The sequence below is a fragment of the Nyctibius grandis genome, chromosome 4, assembly GCF_013368605.1.
Source record: "Nyctibius grandis isolate bNycGra1 chromosome 4, bNycGra1.pri, whole genome shotgun sequence".
Taxonomy (NCBI): Eukaryota; Metazoa; Chordata; class Aves; order Nyctibiiformes; family Nyctibiidae; genus Nyctibius; species Nyctibius grandis.
In genome coordinates this window covers 48,780,713-48,797,679 of record NC_090661.1, presented here as the reverse complement: position 1 = coordinate 48,797,679, position 16,967 = coordinate 48,780,713, and the positions used below count along the sequence as shown (strand labels likewise).

At 41.6% G+C, this 16,967-nt stretch overlaps 1 protein-coding gene across 21 annotated transcripts in view; it reads right to left on the bottom strand.

The window, feature by feature from the left end:
- Nucleotides 1–16,967, bottom strand: part of NRXN3 (neurexin 3) — a 1,063,598-nt gene that overhangs the window by 820,301 nt on the left and 226,330 nt on the right. For 7 of the 21 annotated variants that reach the window (XM_068400270.1, XM_068400271.1, XM_068400268.1 and 4 more), the window contains 2 exons: nt 15,982–16,283; nt 8,561–8,722 (listed from right to left, as the gene is read on the bottom strand). In XM_068400270.1, coding sequence (XP_068256371.1) covers nt 8,561–8,722; nt 15,982–16,283 — 464 coding nt within the window. Of the gene's footprint in view, nt 1–8,560; nt 8,723–10,618; nt 10,664–15,981; nt 16,284–16,967 lie in introns of those variants that run through there. The other 14 variants (XM_068400277.1, XM_068400287.1, XM_068400283.1 and 11 more) reach the window with 6 other exon arrangements.

The following is a 16,967-nucleotide window of genomic DNA, read 5'->3' as shown; positions in this document are numbered from 1 at the left end:
AATACCAAATGCAAACCAGCACAGGAACTAAGCTTATAAGCATTACTTGATGAGAAAACACAATCATCTTCCCCTCCCTGTCTATTGGTCTATTCAGGATTCTGTCTGCGTCTTGCCTTGTATCACATCGCTCTCAGTTTCCAAGTTTTCCCACATCCAAATTAAATCTTTCGAGAAATATGTTTTTTCTTATTCCCTTCATGAATTTCAGCAGAAGCTGCTCAAAAGGTTGACAAACGTCTCCCAAGCCAGTGTTGTTATGCTTCTACAACATGGGCACTCAAAAACACGATGAAGGCCTTGTGCTGAATGCTCTGCGGATGCACAGAGAAAATGCACAGACATTCATGACTCTCAATACACACAGCCTAGAGGTGCAGCAGCAGGCTGATCCACCACTGCAGCAGTAATGCAATTGGAAATTTAAGAATGAGGAGCAACCAAAAACTTTAGAAGCCTCTGGATCCGGAAGTTTAGGAATTAGGGTCATCATCATCATCAGGGCTATTTAGGATGCTCTGGCAAAGAATAGTAATGGGAGACCAAGATTAATTAAGACCAATCTCCATTTTGAGGAGAGGAATCATATTCAGCCTTTGGCCATGCTTTGTCTGCTTCTACACAATACCACTAGCCCCTCCCTTTCTTTTTCAAATATTCACAAGTAATACAGATAGGAAACAGACTGGTCTAAAGACAATAGAGCAGCTGGAGCAGCAGTGTCAGACCAACATGTGTGGGCAATTAATGCCATTCATGCAGTAACTTCCTCCTCCACAGCACATCAGTGAAATTCCCCACACTGTTGCTTCCTGACTCACCATCTCCTCTTACGCATTTTGGGGGCTCTGTTAAATCGTTGCTCTGGAAGGGGATCTTGGGCACCCAAATGCTTTTGGGCTATCTGGTCTCATTGTTAGGGAGGGCCTCTTACAACTGCAACTTCCTCTGTTTGCCCTCTTCATACTCGGGCTGGTTTTCTCTGCCTCTGCGTTTTAGGCCATCTATCTGCAGCTTCAGCCTCCTCCCCAGTGTGACACTCCAACCAGAAAAACTCATCCCCAAACAGTAATCATATCATCATTACACACACAAATGGGCCTAAAAGAGACCTGGCTTACAGATAGCATCCAAGATGAACATACACCAACTGGGCACACTCATGAACCATTTGGAAATCTGGCTCCTAGCAGTTAAATTGCAGACAGAAATGATCTAAGCTTTCACAGCTTTCTCCCATCATGGCCAGATGGTGCCTGACCCCTGCAATAATTTCTGCCATATTCCATCCATATGCAAACCTCACTGCTTCCATCAAGCTTTTAGTACCAATCAACATTTTTCAGAATTGAGATTTTAATAAAGCATTGATATAAAAATGTGAAGATTTCATAAATTCTCTCATGCACCTCCATTCTCTAGGGACCACCTTAGGCTCTTCTCAAGCACTTCCATCTGTACCATCTAAGTACCGCTGCAAGTAAATCAAATCTGAATGGCTGGCTCCCTAATAGAGCTTAGGAAATATTCTGATTCTCTTCCTTCCTTTGCGACTGGAGAATGAAATCCAGTTTTCCCTCTTTGTCTACACAGCTAAATTTCCCACTCAGCCACTCTCCATCTCCATCCCTGACTACTGGAACCTCGTCCCTGAGACTCTCCAGTACACACAAAACATAGCTGTTTGTCATTACCTTTGTTGTCCTCCCTCCTTCTGGACATATGGGTGTCTCTAAAAATTATTAATGGATCATTTTCCCTTTCCACCTTCAGGCAGTGCTTCTCCCTGTTTATCCATTCACTGACTCTTAAAGCACTGCCACTCCTTCCTTGACACCCATTAAAAATCATTTCTGCTCACTTGCCTCAGATGTGTTTCTCTACCTCCTCCTACCCCATTTCTATATCTGGTTTCCTCCACAATAGGAAATACACCAGCTTCCCCTCAGAGTTCCTCTAGAACAATTTGTCTTAAGACTGAAGGTCCAGAAAGCCTTAGATTTTACACAATGTCCATGTCTGATGTTTGTGTACTGCCCTATTTGCATATTCTGCCTTTTAAAATTTTCATGGAAAAAATTATTTCTATTTTTCAGTGTCGCTCCCTCATTAGTGTCAGGTATACTGCAACACTGCCAGGATGGCTACAGAGAAATGTAAAACAACCAGTACTACCAGACATCACGACGTCTTTAATTCTGATGAAAACGGAGAAAAAAACACAACATGAACTACACATTCAGCACTTGAATTTATGATTTAGGTATATTACTGCTAGCAAGTTAGTAGAATCTCTTCAATCAGCACCTGTAGTGACAAGGAAAAGAAGAGGCAGGAGGATCTGTTCTGTGGTGAAAGGAGGAAACATTAGCTCAGACATGGTTACTACAGCTTATTTAGATACTACAGCAAAAGAGCCCTGAGACCCTTAGTTCCCTTCCAGGAACACACTCTTACACACTCTAGTTCCTCCTAGTCAAGGCTTAGACACTGACCATATGAAGTGTCTACCCTGCCAGAGCTGCCCCTCCTCCTACCACCAACCCCAGCTGAGTGGAGAAGTCCTTCCCAGCTGCAAAGGGGCAGAGAGGGTCATTAGGCACTCTGCCCCATTGCACTTCAGCACCTGCATGTAATCTCAGAGGAAGTGGGAAGGCACTGCTTCAACTCAAGGAGCCCTCTTAGCTCCCACATGAGCAGTTTGGTTGCTGTAGTGTGAGGCTGACACAGTCCAGATGAAGTAAAAGCGATTACAGAGGGAAGGCTGAAAGTTTCACCCTAAAGCCTACATCAATCCCTTTGCCTTCCTAGGAAAGTGAGATACCCCTAGGGGAAGTCCTCAACAAATGCAGAGGAGTAGGAATAGACCATTCTGCTTTAATACCTTCAAGAGATCAGTACTGGGCTTGGCGGGATGTTCCTCACCATTACAGACAGCAGTGCAATCCACTCTGGATGTGCTATATCTCTGGGAACAGGTGATTACAGGGCTAATTTTTGGCAGGAAAAAAGAGCATTGCTCTATCAGAAAGCATAAACTGAAAGGAACAATATTTGCTATTAGTCTATCCTACACCTTTGTCTAACTTTCTTAGCTTAGAATATTTTTCTTAAAAGCTCAAGCTCCTCCAGTACTGGCTGATGAGAGACTAAGCATCCTTCTTAGCCACACACAAAAATTTTTAAAACATAACCTATAGGGACTGATTTATGAAATACACTGCCATGCTATGCAGAGAGCCAAGTAAAGTTCCCTGTAGCCAGTTCTGGAACCAGAAATATTATAGGCACACAAGCACTGCACTAACCCAGTTCTGCCTCTTCAAGGATCAAAGGTGTCTGTCCCAGGGCGTTAGGCCTGATCCCCACAGGTATTCTAGCTTTCTCGGGCCAGCTCAGGTTTCTTTCATACCATGCTGCATTGCATTGCACTGCACAGATATACCCTGGCATTTCAGAAGTAAACATAAAGAAAACACTCAAAAGAACCATCCCCTAATTCCAGGTGGATCTCAGGTTGATCCTACTACCTTTGCCATCAGTGTTTTCATCCCTAGCAAAGCAGGGGGGAGGAACTGACCGTGGGAGGAATTTCACAAGGCAAATTATTTTCTGCTCAACTCATCCAAAACTCCACTTAATGAAAGCACTGACTGCTTTGATAAGTGCAAATAAGTCTCACACTTTGATAAGTGTGAGAATAACTCACTACATATGCAATGAGAACCCTTCTCAGCCTATACAGGCTACCTATTCTGGTCAGGCCCTGCTCTGTGCAGGTATCGGTGTTATGGTAGCACTTCTGCTAATAATAACTAATAACTAATTAATAACTTCTTAATGCAGGTAGTGGAGGAACCAACGAGAGGAGGTGCACTGCTGGACCTTGTATTAATGAATAAAGAAGGACTAGTTGGGGACATTAAGGTTGGGAACAGCCTTGGCGACAGTGATCGCGACATGGTGGAGTTTAGTATTTTACAAGGTAGAAGTAGGGCAATAAGTAGGATTACAGCCCTGGACTTCCACAGGGCCATCTTTGTACTCTTCAAAGGTCTACTTGCAGGAATCCCATGGGCTAAGACTCTGGAGGGCAAAGGAGCCCAAGAAAGTTGGTCAGTTTTTAAATACCACTTCCTCCAAGCCCAAGATAGGTGCGTTCCCTTGAGTAAAAGATCGGGTAGACGTGCTATGAGACCTGCATGGATAAGCAAGGAGCTTCTGAAGGAAATTTCGTGGAAGAAAGAAATTTACAGTTCGTGGAAGAAGGGTCTTGTCACTTGGGAGAACTATAGGGAAGTTGTCAGGACGTGTAGGAAGGCAACAAGAAAGGCCAAAGCCCTCTTAGAACTAAAACTGGCAAAGGAAGTAAAAGAGAACAAAAAGGACTTCTTCAAATATATCAGTAGCAAAAGGAAGAACAGGGAAAGTGTGGGCCCTCTGCTGAATGAGGCAGCAGCCCTGATAACTGAGGATGCAGAGAAGGCAGAGTTGCTGAATACCTTCTTTGCTTTGGTCTTTAATCCTAAGACCAGCCCCCTTGTGATCTCCAGACCCTGGATGTAGGAGAGGAAGCCTGGAGGAGGGAAGACTCTCCACTAGTCAGTGAAGACGGGGTTAGTGATCAGTTACGGAAATTGAATACACACAAGTCCATGGGCCCCGATGAGATGCACCCAAGAGTGTTGAGAGCACTGGCTGATGTTGTTGCTCTACCGCTCTCCATCATTTTCGCAAGATCGTGGCAAACAGGAGAGGTGCCTGAGCACTGGAGGAAAGCCAATGTCACTCCAGTCTTCAAAAAAGGCAAGAAGGAAGATCCAGCAAACTACACACCAGTCAGCCTCACCTCCATCCCTGGAAAAACGATGGAGTGGCTCATTCTGGAGGTCATCTCTAAGCACATGGAAGAGAAAAAGGTTATCAGGAGTAGTCAGCATGGATTTACCAAGGGGAAATCATGCTTGACTAACCTGATAGCATTCTATGATGTCGTGACTGAATGGATAGATGCAGGGAGACCAGTGGATGTAGTCTACCTTGACCTTAGCAAGGCGTTTGACACAGTTTTCCATGACATCCTCGTGAGCAAGCTCAGGAAGTGTGAGGTAGAAGAACAGACAGTGAGATGGATTAAGAACTGGCTACACAATAGAGCCCAAAGAGTGGTAATCAATGGTGCCAAGTCCAGCTGGAGACCTGTAACTAGTGGAGTCCCCCAAGGATCAGTGCTGGGTCCAGTCCTGTTCAACATCCTCATCAACAACCTTGATGAAGGGACAGAGTGTCTTCTCAGTAAGTTTGCTGATGATACGAAGCTGGGAGGTTTGGCTGATACACCTGAAGGCTCTGCGGCCATTCAGTGTGATTTGGACAGACTGGAGAGCTGGGCAAAGAGGAACCTAATGAGGTTCAACAAGAGTAAGTGCGGAGTCCTGCACCTGGGAAGGAGTAATAAAATGCACCAGTACAGGTTAGGAGGCTATCTGCTAGGGAGCAGCTCCGTGGAGAAGGACCTCGGAGTCCTGGTGGACAACAAGTTATCCATGGGACAGCAATGTGCCCTTGTGGCCAAGAAGGCCAATGGTATCCTGGGGTGCATTAAGTGTGTCCAGGAGATCGAGGGAGGTTCTTCTTCCCCTCTACTCTACCCTGTGAGACCTCACCTGGAGTATTGCATTCAGTTCTGGACTCCCCAGTTCAAGAGGGACAGAGATCTACTGGAGAGAGCCCAACAGAGGGCTACGAGGATGATTAAGGGACTGGAACACCTGCTTTATGAGAAAAGGTTGAGAGACCTGGGGCTTTTTAGTCTGCAGAAGAGAAGACTGAGAAGGGATCTGATTAATGTGTAGAAATATATGCGGGCTGGGTGTCAAGAGGAAAGGGGCAACCTCTTTTCACTGTGCCCTGCGATAGGACAAGGGGCAATGGATGCAAGCTAGAGCACAGGAAGTTCAACCTCAACATGAGGAAGAACTTCTTTACTGTAAGGGTTACAGAGCACTGGAACAGGCTCCCCAGAGAGGTTGTGGAGTCTCCTTCTCTGGAGACTTTCAAGACCCATCTGGATGCGTTCCTGTGTAACTTGCCCTAGACTGGTCCTGCTCTGGCAGGGGGGTTGGACTCAATGATCTCCAGAGGTCCCTTCCAACCCCTAACATTCTATGATTCTGGATTTTGTCAGGATTCTAACAGTCGTCTAAGGCTGTTCTTTCTCCATTAATCGCAGCTCCCCATCACCTCCGCTTGCCAAAACCAGAAGTGAGGAAAAGCACAACAGTCAGCTTCCTCACACTTCCTAGTGATACCTGTGGTAACATCCTGGAGCCTAAGAGGTCTGGAGAAATGACAGAATGGAAATGCAAAGTGCTAATTAGTAACATGGCTTTCCTTTTGAAATATTACATTTCTCCATTCATTCCATTTCCAGGTGCCTCCCCTGACAAGCCTGCACTACACTTATGTTTAGTGAATAGTGTATACTGGATTCGTTCACAGCGGCCGGGCAAGGTACATTTTGGGCGCATTTTCACAGCAGCTGAAAGCATTACTGTACCACTACTAAGAGCACGATGCTATTACACAGACTATATCTCAAACCCAGCCAGCGTCAGCCTGTCTTTAAGTCGAGACAGCTGCTTATACACATCTCCTGTCACTGCTTAGTCAAGTGAAGATTACAAAGCATATTCTGATTATCTGTTTTCTTCCTCTTGTTCTTAAGAGGTTGCTTGGGTTTTTCTTCTCACAGACCATTATGAACCTGGGACAGCTATGTAAGTGACTCTTAGCACATTGAGCAAGCTAATAGAATGCAAATGATTATATAAATAATAAAGCTCCTGAAGATTTCTTGTCACTGCTTTCTCTGCTCCATTGGCTTGACTTAAAGCACACATAAAAATGGCCTCTGCTAAGTGTTATGTTCATAGCATCTATAAATAAAGCTAAGATTCTGATTTAAAGAGACACTAAAAAGCTGTATCTTCTCTCCATTTCAATCAAACTGGGATGCTCAGTGCCTACGAAAACCAGGCCCAAGGCTCTACAGATGAAAACAGAAGGATTTCATCTCTGTATGACAGTTTGTATTCAGCATGGCTGTTTCACTTCCTATGTCAGATACTCACACGCTCTTTTCCAGCATATGTGCATCCCCTTAACTAATCCAGAGGTCAGGCAGGAGAGCAGCTACAGATTCTGATAGCCATCGCTCACGTCAAAGGACTGGCACATAACATACAACCCCTGACACCACGAGCCAAGCATCAATAGGATGGTAACTTGTCAGGCAGTTAGAGCCACAGAACAATATCTAGCTCAGCATCACTGTTTCCATGACTCCTGTATGAAAACTCAGCTCCGCCTTCCGTCTAATACTAAACGTTCATACAAAGAGGATATTATGACAACCCTTTGGGCTGCAAATAAAATTAGACCCACCCAGCCACACCCTGTGAAAAAGAGTATTAGTACAGAATCACATCATTAGGGAGAAAACTCTCGCAAGAAACTCTTATTCCAGGCTAGCTAGGAAGTTGACTGACAGAAAACTTACGCTTGTTTTTCAGTGAGCTTTCTATAACACATTTTGGAGGTGTCAATATCTGTATCACCATTAATCACAGCAATCATCACAAATTCTATTAGAAGAGATAGGAAAGAAGACAAAAGCTGACTGCAGGGCATAACACCCAAACAACAGCTGCACCAAGTTTCGAATTTGGGCTGAGGCTTCATCTTTTTTTTTTTAATTACTTTTTTTTTCCCCCCGAAGAACACTATTCGAGTTCCTGCTGCTAGTCAGGCAGCCCAATCTCTATTACCCATGTGTGGATTTGCTCAAAGTTGTGGATTTACTACATGACAAAGGTAGCCAGCCAGCACGAGACAATATGGGTTTGGAAGCCAGCTAGCTATTCCTGACCAACGCAGCAACTCTGCTGCATGGACGTACCAAGACAGTACACTTCAAGTCCACACGCCACATTATTGCCACATCTGCATTATATCCTCATGCTGCATTCTCCTCACATAATTTATACATATAGTTTATGCTACCTTCAACTTTCATTTTTCCGGTTTATTCTAAATCTATATCTTCCTGGAAAATTGACAACTAACTATATTCCCAGGTGAAATCCAGGAACTTAAAAAATATATCCTAAATAAGTTTCTGATTACGAATTTTTCACCCAAAAAAGCTGCTTAGTAATCAAAGGCCATTTAGCTTTTCTTTAATGGTTACTGCCTCAGTGCCTAGAAGATTGTAATGCTTTCTTCTGACTGGTTAACAGCTTACAGAAGACATCTTTCCCACTACCATGGTATTTTTTTCTGTAATCCAAGCACTAGAAGTCCGATTCTGACCATAAGCTTGTGAGTTTTGCAGCCTTCCGTCCAGATGAATGACAAGTTTATCCTTACAGAGCTGTTGCAGTATCAGTGTAAAATTCAGCATTAGGGAAAGACATCGTATGTGTAATGAAAGGCAGGAAAGAGTGATGACTTTGAGAAACCAGAAGCACAGCAACAAGAATTAATTTGAAATAATTACCTCCTTGAGGCAGCCCATGAAGTTGTTGCTTACTGGAGAGCCAGGTAAATCAGCAGTACTGGGGCTGCCTCCCACATAAAAGAAGTCATCCGAGCCCAGCATGGTGTAGTCCTCCTGCGTGTAGCCCGTGGTGGTAAGGATGCCATCCACAGAGATTGTCACCTGTTCGAGGGACACAATGGACAAAGAAAATCCCAGCAATGACCTTACAATCCTGAACAGAACAATTTACCTCCCCTATATTTTTATGTCAGTTTTATTAAGGATTTTGTTGAGATTTGGTATGTATTTTTTTAGTTCAGCCAAGCTCCATTTTCTGGTCTGCTTCACCCACAACAGAAATGGTCCAGCATCTGCTTATCCCCTTTCTGATGTATCAGCACTGTCAGGCTGACCCGGCAGTCTACCCATCAAGATGCTTTCCATCTATTCAGGCCAGAAAATGGAACTGTCCTTGAAAAGAGGTTTCTCATATTAGCTGATTTTATGATTAATTAGTATTTATTTTAATGATTACAGTTAGTTATGGTTGTTAGTAAAAAAAAAAAAAACCACTAATGAAGAAGAGGTTGGTATTTTTTATTTTTTGTGTTTCTTTTGCTCACGGCACACTGATGATCATGCATTCAGGGAGAGGGGGAGGGATCTCACTTTCAATACATTATGAATGTGCATGCCATGTACCTAGAGAGACACACACCCACCACCCACCACCAAAAAAAAAAATATATATATTACAAACTAAGTCATAACCAAAATATAAATAGGAAATAAATCAAAATAAAATAAATCAAAATAAATCAACCACACACCAACAAGTGTGAGAGAAGCAGAGATGAGAAAGAAAACACAAAGCGTGCACACACTGCACTTTGACATGTCATGCCAATATATCTGGAGCCCAGAAAGATGACAGGAAAAAAGAGAGAAAAGAGAGAGAGGAGAAGGGAGGAGCGGGGAGAGAGAGAACTATTTCACATTTGCATGCAATCAAAAATAAAAATACCAAACAAACCCCATAATAATAAAAAAAATCATAACCAAACAGAAATGTCCCCAAAACCTCTAACCCCAACCACATGGAGGGTGAAGGAGGACAGAAGGAGAGCGAGGGAGAGGAGTAAGTGAATTTGATGTGTTTTGCTTAGATGTTGTTAGTGGTTTAAAGGGAAGATGGAGGAAAATAGATCGAGGCCAGGAGGAGACAGGCGAGTCACCAGACGTGGACATGCCATGCAGAGTGTGTACTGAAACAAACAACCGGCTGAGCTCCTGTCAACCACGGCAGGTGGAGGTCAGAGAGAGAGAGAAAGTGAGAGAGAGAGAGAGAGAGCGCAAGAGGGAGGAGAAGGAGAAAAGAGGAGGGAGGGAAGTGGGGGAAAAATCAGAAGAAAGAGGACAACTCCGGCCAGTTTGCCTGTAACAGCCGTTGCCACAACAAAAGGATGAGAGAAAAAGAGAGCCTTCACCACCACGGACTAGAGGCCCTGCAATGGTTTTGATCTAGAAACCTTCAGAGTTAAAAACAACAACAAAAAACAAAAACAAACAAACAAAACCCAAAACAAACAAACAAAAAAACAAACAAAAAACAAACAAAAAAACAAACAAAAAAAACAAACAAAAAAACAAACAAAAAAACAAACAAAAAAAACAAACAAAAAAAAACCAAACAAACAACAAAAAAAAAAAAAAAAAAAGAGGAGAAAAAAGCAAAATTAAAACCAAAGCAGAAGAGAGAAAGCTAAACTCAAAAGCAAGGGACAAAAAACCCAACAATTTATCAATGGAATGGAAAAGAACTAAAGAAGAAGGTGAAGAAATCAATGAAAGAAATGTCCAAACCCCATTTCCAGAAGAGTTGTGTTAGTTGCTTTTGTTGCTCATTTTTCCATTAAAAAAAAAAAAAGGGGGGAAAAAAGTGTTTTCTGTGAAATTAAAATAAAATTAAAGGAAGAAGTAAGTATAAAGGAGGGGGGAAAAAGAGGGGGTAGGGGGAGGAAAAGGCAGGTAACACACGGCAAATCCAAAAAAAGAGACAATAAGAATGATATCTACCAGACAATGTAGTTTGTTTACCATAGCGTGTCCAATGCCTGAGTGCTTTGCGGAAAAGGGGGAAGAAAGGAAATTAAAAAATCGTGAACAGAACGATTGTTAATTAAAATAACTAAAAGCAAAGATGAGTCGTTAGGGTGTTAGTACATTAGTCGGTTAGTAAAAATGACACATTGCATGAATGGTCTAGTGTTAGTCTTTCAAAAAAAGGCATGGGGCACCTGAGACACACAAAGTGAGAAAGAGGACAATATGACCAGGGCTCTATGGGGAACCACGCCATCTAGACTGTAAAGAAGGTGGTTGCTGCCTAGTCTTCCCACCCTGGTATTAGTCATTAACTTCAACCCTCATATACATAATCCAGGACTGAAGCAAAGTTAAAACAGTGCAATACTTACTCTTCAAATGCCCATCAAGGTGCTTCCCTCAAATAAGAACCTTACCCTCAGAGATGTACACGCACAGTACACAGTTTGCCCGTTCAGCAGAAACCCAACCATGACTCCCTTCTTCCACCCACCACCACCCACCTACATTCCTGCTCCTCTTCCAAGCCTCACTACCCTCAAGTGTTGCAGAGTATCACAAGCAGGCCAATATTTCCTTTGGCTGGAGGAAACAGACGAAGATGAGTCCAAGACTCTGAGTCTTCCTTCCAAGTTTCCCAGTCTGCAGGTTTCTTTAGAGAAGGTGAGTTTGTGACATTCAGAAGCACACAAAAATGTCTGTGCTTGGCTGTTTGCCTGTAGCTCACTTCTGTCATCCAAGAGTATAGGAGTTGAACATCTCCTACTGTAGGAAGAAATGTGTCAAGAAATTGTGCAGGAAGAATTGTGTTGCTTGTATCAAGGTTGAAGACAGAGACTGACAAGATTTAGCGTCTCTCCTGTTATACTGCATCTATATTACAGAGGAGCTAGGAGAGTTCGCCAGTCAAGTTCACTTAGCTGGGTTTAGCAGAACTTTGGAGATGCTTTGTTAATCCCTCCCAAGGCATGCAGATGCCAACTGTTCGAACATACATATCGCTTCTTGTTTGCTTTTCAGCAGCTGGGGAACTCAAGATCTTTATAGCAGATTTTGCATGGTGACTAGCTTCAGTGTTAACAGGGGAGTGCAGCCCGTGGAGGCTCCAAGTCCGTGTTTCAGTGTGACTGAAGTTGGCAAGAACTATCCCAAATTACACAAGCAGGATCTATGCTGCCTCATGTAAAAACTATCTGCTTGCAAACTTCAGAGCTGTGCATTGACTAAGGAAATAAGCTTGGGAAAACTTCGTGGCATTGAACATCATGTCCCAAGTCTATTTTATTTGTCTGTGGGAATGAAATAATAATATACTGTATGCAGGTATAATGAGCACAAACTCCTGAACTTTTCATCAAGGATGTCGCAGTGATGTGTTGTGTTTGTTAGTAAATCCATTTTTATAAACAAGGAAGCTGGAGTATGGGACAGGAGGGAAGAGCATGCTAAAAATGAGATGGAGTGTCAGCGGTAGACCTGAACACAGACAGGGGAAGTCTGACCTTCAGTCTCTGCTCCTCCTCCTCCCACCACACCACACTGCCCCAAACATGCTCTGAAAGCCCTCATAAAATACAGCCATGATCCTATTTCCAGTAAAGGTTTCTCACAAGGCAGAAAGAGGGCTTAGTTTTAACTGAAATAATAAGATAAATAAACAAGATTTGCTTTGACATTAACAATCACTACTCAAGGGAATCTGTAGGTTCACTTGGTTCGTCTCTAAGGAGATTAACTGCTGTGATAGTACTTTGATCTAAAAAAAAAAAAAGCAGCACTTAGCACTCTCCTAGCTTAGCTACAAAACATTTAACAATTCCAAAAAGTACTAGGCAAAAGTCCAGCTATTTAAAGTTCTGTTCTAATTCTAGGGAGAGCCAAAATATTATGCAAATCCTCCTCTCCCTTCTCCCAACCTCAAAAAGAACAGAGGAAAAGACTAGATGGCATCCTGAAGCTGCTGATAGCCCATTTACCTGGAATTGTTTTACCTTTGGATCATATTCTTGGAATTTCTAAATTTTTTTAAGTTCATTTTAAAGAGAAATATATTTATCTCCAGGGTAATGTTTTCAACAAATTACAAGGAGGCTACTAATTTCCTTATAAAGCTTCAATATTCAGGGGCAACATTTTTTGTTGGGGTTTTTTGTTTGGTTTTGGGTTGGGTTTTTTTGAGGAAACATGAGAACAGCTGGAAACAAGACATCCAAGTGACCTATATTATGCTGCAACTTTACAGGTGAATTTACATCAGGAAAGATGCAGAGTAGATAATTTCTTACATGCAAAATTATTTAGGATATACAAAATTATATTGGATGCAATAAAGGGCAAAATGTATAATTTTATGATCAATAAATAATCTTTGTCCTTTATTACGTCTTCTATATGAAGATATAAAGGACTTCACAGGTTCACAGCCTGTCTGACAAACGGTTAAGTATTTTACAGATAGAGAAACTCTCTCTCATGTACACACAGACAAAATCAGAAGACATAAGCTGCTGGAACCTGCTGTCAGAATGGAGAAAAACAAAACTCCTCATCCTGTGCTTTATTTAGAATGGTGTCTTTATCTTTTTTTTTTTTTTTTTTGGTTAAAAGAAGCATTTATAAGGTGAAGATACAGAGTGACCATTTTTAGTTGTGTTCCGAAAAATGTCCATAGCAGGTATTAATTAGTTATCAGTCATTCAAGTTTTCAGTCTTTTCCAAACTCTTTATCCTGAAGATTGAAGGGTTTTAAGACTTCTTCAGCCCTAGTAATATCAATTAAAAGTAAGAATGCATGGGACCTGACAGGAAGGCTGCAGCATTCAAAGTTCCTCCTTATTGAAAACTGTGGTTAAACCTACCATTAATTTTTGGATTAGCAGGATTGCTTCTCCTCAAGCCCTCATCAATCTCAATTTCTGAGCAATTTTAAGTTCTGGGTCAATGTCTTAATTTTGAGACTGAACTTGATTAGAAGTTAAAATGGAAGTAACCAGGGAAAAGATGACCTAAAGAAAACTCCAGCCTTATTGATATTTATTGATTAAGCTGTATTCTGTCATGCCTATCTATAGAATTGGAGCCCAAATCACCTCTGCTACTTATTTTAAATTTGATTTTAAGACAAGCCTTTCTTTGGAAAGAGCACAGCCATCTTACTAAAACATCCTCTCTCTTGGCCAGTCAAGTTGGACCCTGTAAGAATTCAGGATCACATGAAACCATCCACAGTGAATAGATCAGAGGGATTAAAAATTTGCTGTGCTGCTTGACCGGCAAAGGACTCTCCCTGCTCTCCTTAATAATCACCAAAGCACTGTTCTGGTCCTAATCAAAGACGAAGAGGCATAAACATATTTCCGTTTAATCATGGACCGCAGAAAATAAATAAAAAATCACTAGCTTGAAAGATTAGAAAAAGAAGCCCCATCCACAGCTTTGTCTGCGACTCTTCCTCACTTTCTGCTTTTCAAGATCCAAACCAATCCTGGCATGAAGCAAGGATATACTTTGCTTCAGCCACAATCTTCCCATTGAAAACCAATTTCTGACAAAATAAAAAGTATGATTAACTAAAATGACCAGTAAGCTTACTGAGATATTCAGAGAGCAGTCATTCTGAGGACCATTTAAAATAAAAAACACATCAAATAAAGCCATATATTCTGATGCTTTCAGACTGAAAAACCTCAACTAGTATGGTGCATCTCCGTCTACTGGGCTGATGGGAACATTTGAACAAAATAGGATCATTAAGACCCATCCACTGCATAAGAAATTAAATTTGCATCTGCGTATAAATGATTGAAAAACAGACTCGTGTTGCCATAAGTAAGAACCCTACAGTCTCATGAAAGTTTGATGATAGTTTTTTTTGTCAAAGACCCAGACACCCTGAGCACGTAGAAATACAGGGATTCACATGGGAAAGACAAATAAATATCTTCAGCTCACAAACCCAAGTGTTTAAAAGAAAGATGTGAAATCCCCATAAACAGATAAATTATCTAGTGACAATCTACTAGTAGAGACTGTTTCTGATCCCTGGCACTGATTATCCTATACTCTCAGATACACTGGGTCTTAGCTACTGTAAAATGTTACCACAAAGCTGTTTTCTCAGCAAATGACACGTATAAACTTAAATAAAAACTATTTAAGGGTTGTGTTAATATTCACATTAATGAGCAAATAAACAGATCATTTTGTTTTCACAAACTGATTTTAAAATCTTAGTTTACAAGCTACTTCTGCTGCCTCTACCAATCAGCAAGACACCAAATAGCTCCTATTCACAGTGTAAACCTCATTTATCATGCAGCGGATGGGCCTTAGTGAATTGATAAATTCACCAGCTTTCAGAGTTATTTAATTTTATCTTATCTATTTATGTCTGAATTTATATTTCATGAGGAAGGCTTCAGGACCCTAAGACTAGCCTACTACCAAATATGTCACCTGACAGAGTTGTCTGCTTAGAAAAGCAGCATGCAGACATGCAAAATTACAGTGGTAAAATCAGAAAAACTTTTCCAAAGTGGAATTACAGGGTGCTGGATTCATCTGGGTTTGCTTGGCTTTTTTGATCCTTCCTCTTTTCCAGTTCTCACAGCCAACAGAAAAGTCTCATAGGCAGAGACACAAGAAATAAAGTAGAATTTCATTATAGAAGGGGGGGAAATCAAAAAGAAGAAAAGAAGAACAGAGAATCAAAAGACTCAGAAAGACTCCAGCCAGCTAATTCCAAAGCTATACAGTTAAAATAACTACACACGTACCCACCAGCCTGCATACCTGCACACTCGCATGCACACAAAAAAGAAGAGAAAAAGTAAAGGAAAAACAAAAGACTTCCAGAATTAGAATTATGACATCATGGCAATGGTTAAACCAATTAACAAAACTGAAAGAAAAAGGAAAGAGGTGTAGAGCATTGGCTGTTGGAAAGAGACTGTTCCCACAGTAATTAAATGCAACAAGAATATTACTGATAAGATTGAATCATAATTAAGCAAATAATAAAATAAAAAAGGGAGAACAGAAAAAGAGAAAAGGAAAAGGGAGATGAAAGTAATGTCATGTCACAAGTTTTTATTATTAAATCAAACTAGAAAAAACAGAAAATTAATAAAGTGAAAATGAAGATATCACAACAGGGATAAATTCCCATCAACTAACATTTTTTCACTGTCCTTTAGATACTGAGATCCAGAAAAGGTGGAGAAACTCTAGTGATTCCACTGAGCATCCCCATTTCTCCATTACTCTCTCCCATCTGACTGTCCCAATAAAACAGACCAAAATTTTCCCCAGCATTTTCTCCCCTTCACCATTACCTGCCGCAGGTTGCGTGTCACCTTAACGTCGTGCCACGCGTTGTCATTGAACTTGCCATTGACCGGCTCCACAATGGCCTCAAAGGCCCCAGACCCCAGGTTAATGACCAACGAGACTGCACCGTCTTTCAGGGCCAGGTTGACATAATCAGCTGACTTGCCGGTGTGCAGAATGAGCCCGTTGCGTTGCCATGTCTTGAAGGAGAGAGTGATCTCATCGCTGCTGCTCTGGATGGGGTTTTGTGACAGGTCATAGCAAAGGTATTCGGAACCACGGAAAGTGGCCATGTTCTCATCTCGTGCTGGAAAAAAAGGGAAACAAAAGAACTATTCAGCAGTCAGCCAAGAAGAGATTCAAGGTTGTCATGAAATTTCTAAGCAATCCCAAAACACTGTTAATGTTTTATACAACTACATATCATGGCATGCTAACGACCGCACAGCTCTTCTTGTAATATGGGTATCAAGAGAATTAACAGCAGAGTCCTCAGTACTGAAGAATTTCAGCACTGTGTTTTCAGTTTCACTGCAGCACTGTCACCATAGGGACCGTTCAAAAGTATGCAGTGGAGTCTAGGAAAAGTATATTTAAAGACACTGCTATAAGACACTTCACATCCTTTTTGGGAGAATGATGAAGAACTCTAATATTCACAACATGAGCATCATGTATGAGTTGTTCCAAAAGAAACCAACATTTCCCAAAGATTAGTATTTAGATTTATCGCAAATGTCGTCTGAACTGTTCTTAACCCATCTGGCAGGCAATTTAAGACAGGCATCAGAATATAATCATGACAGAGCTGCCCCTTTCTTTCCACTGAATGAGAGATCAAGCAGACAAGAGAGCCGCATGAAGCGTCCTATAGATTCCTTCTCTGAGAGCATGAGGGAAGCTCACATAAAACATTTTGTCCGCAGACGTAAGTAATGATGTTGCTGGTAAACATGTCTCAGAACTTTGCCTGTTTGATCACCTTATCCAG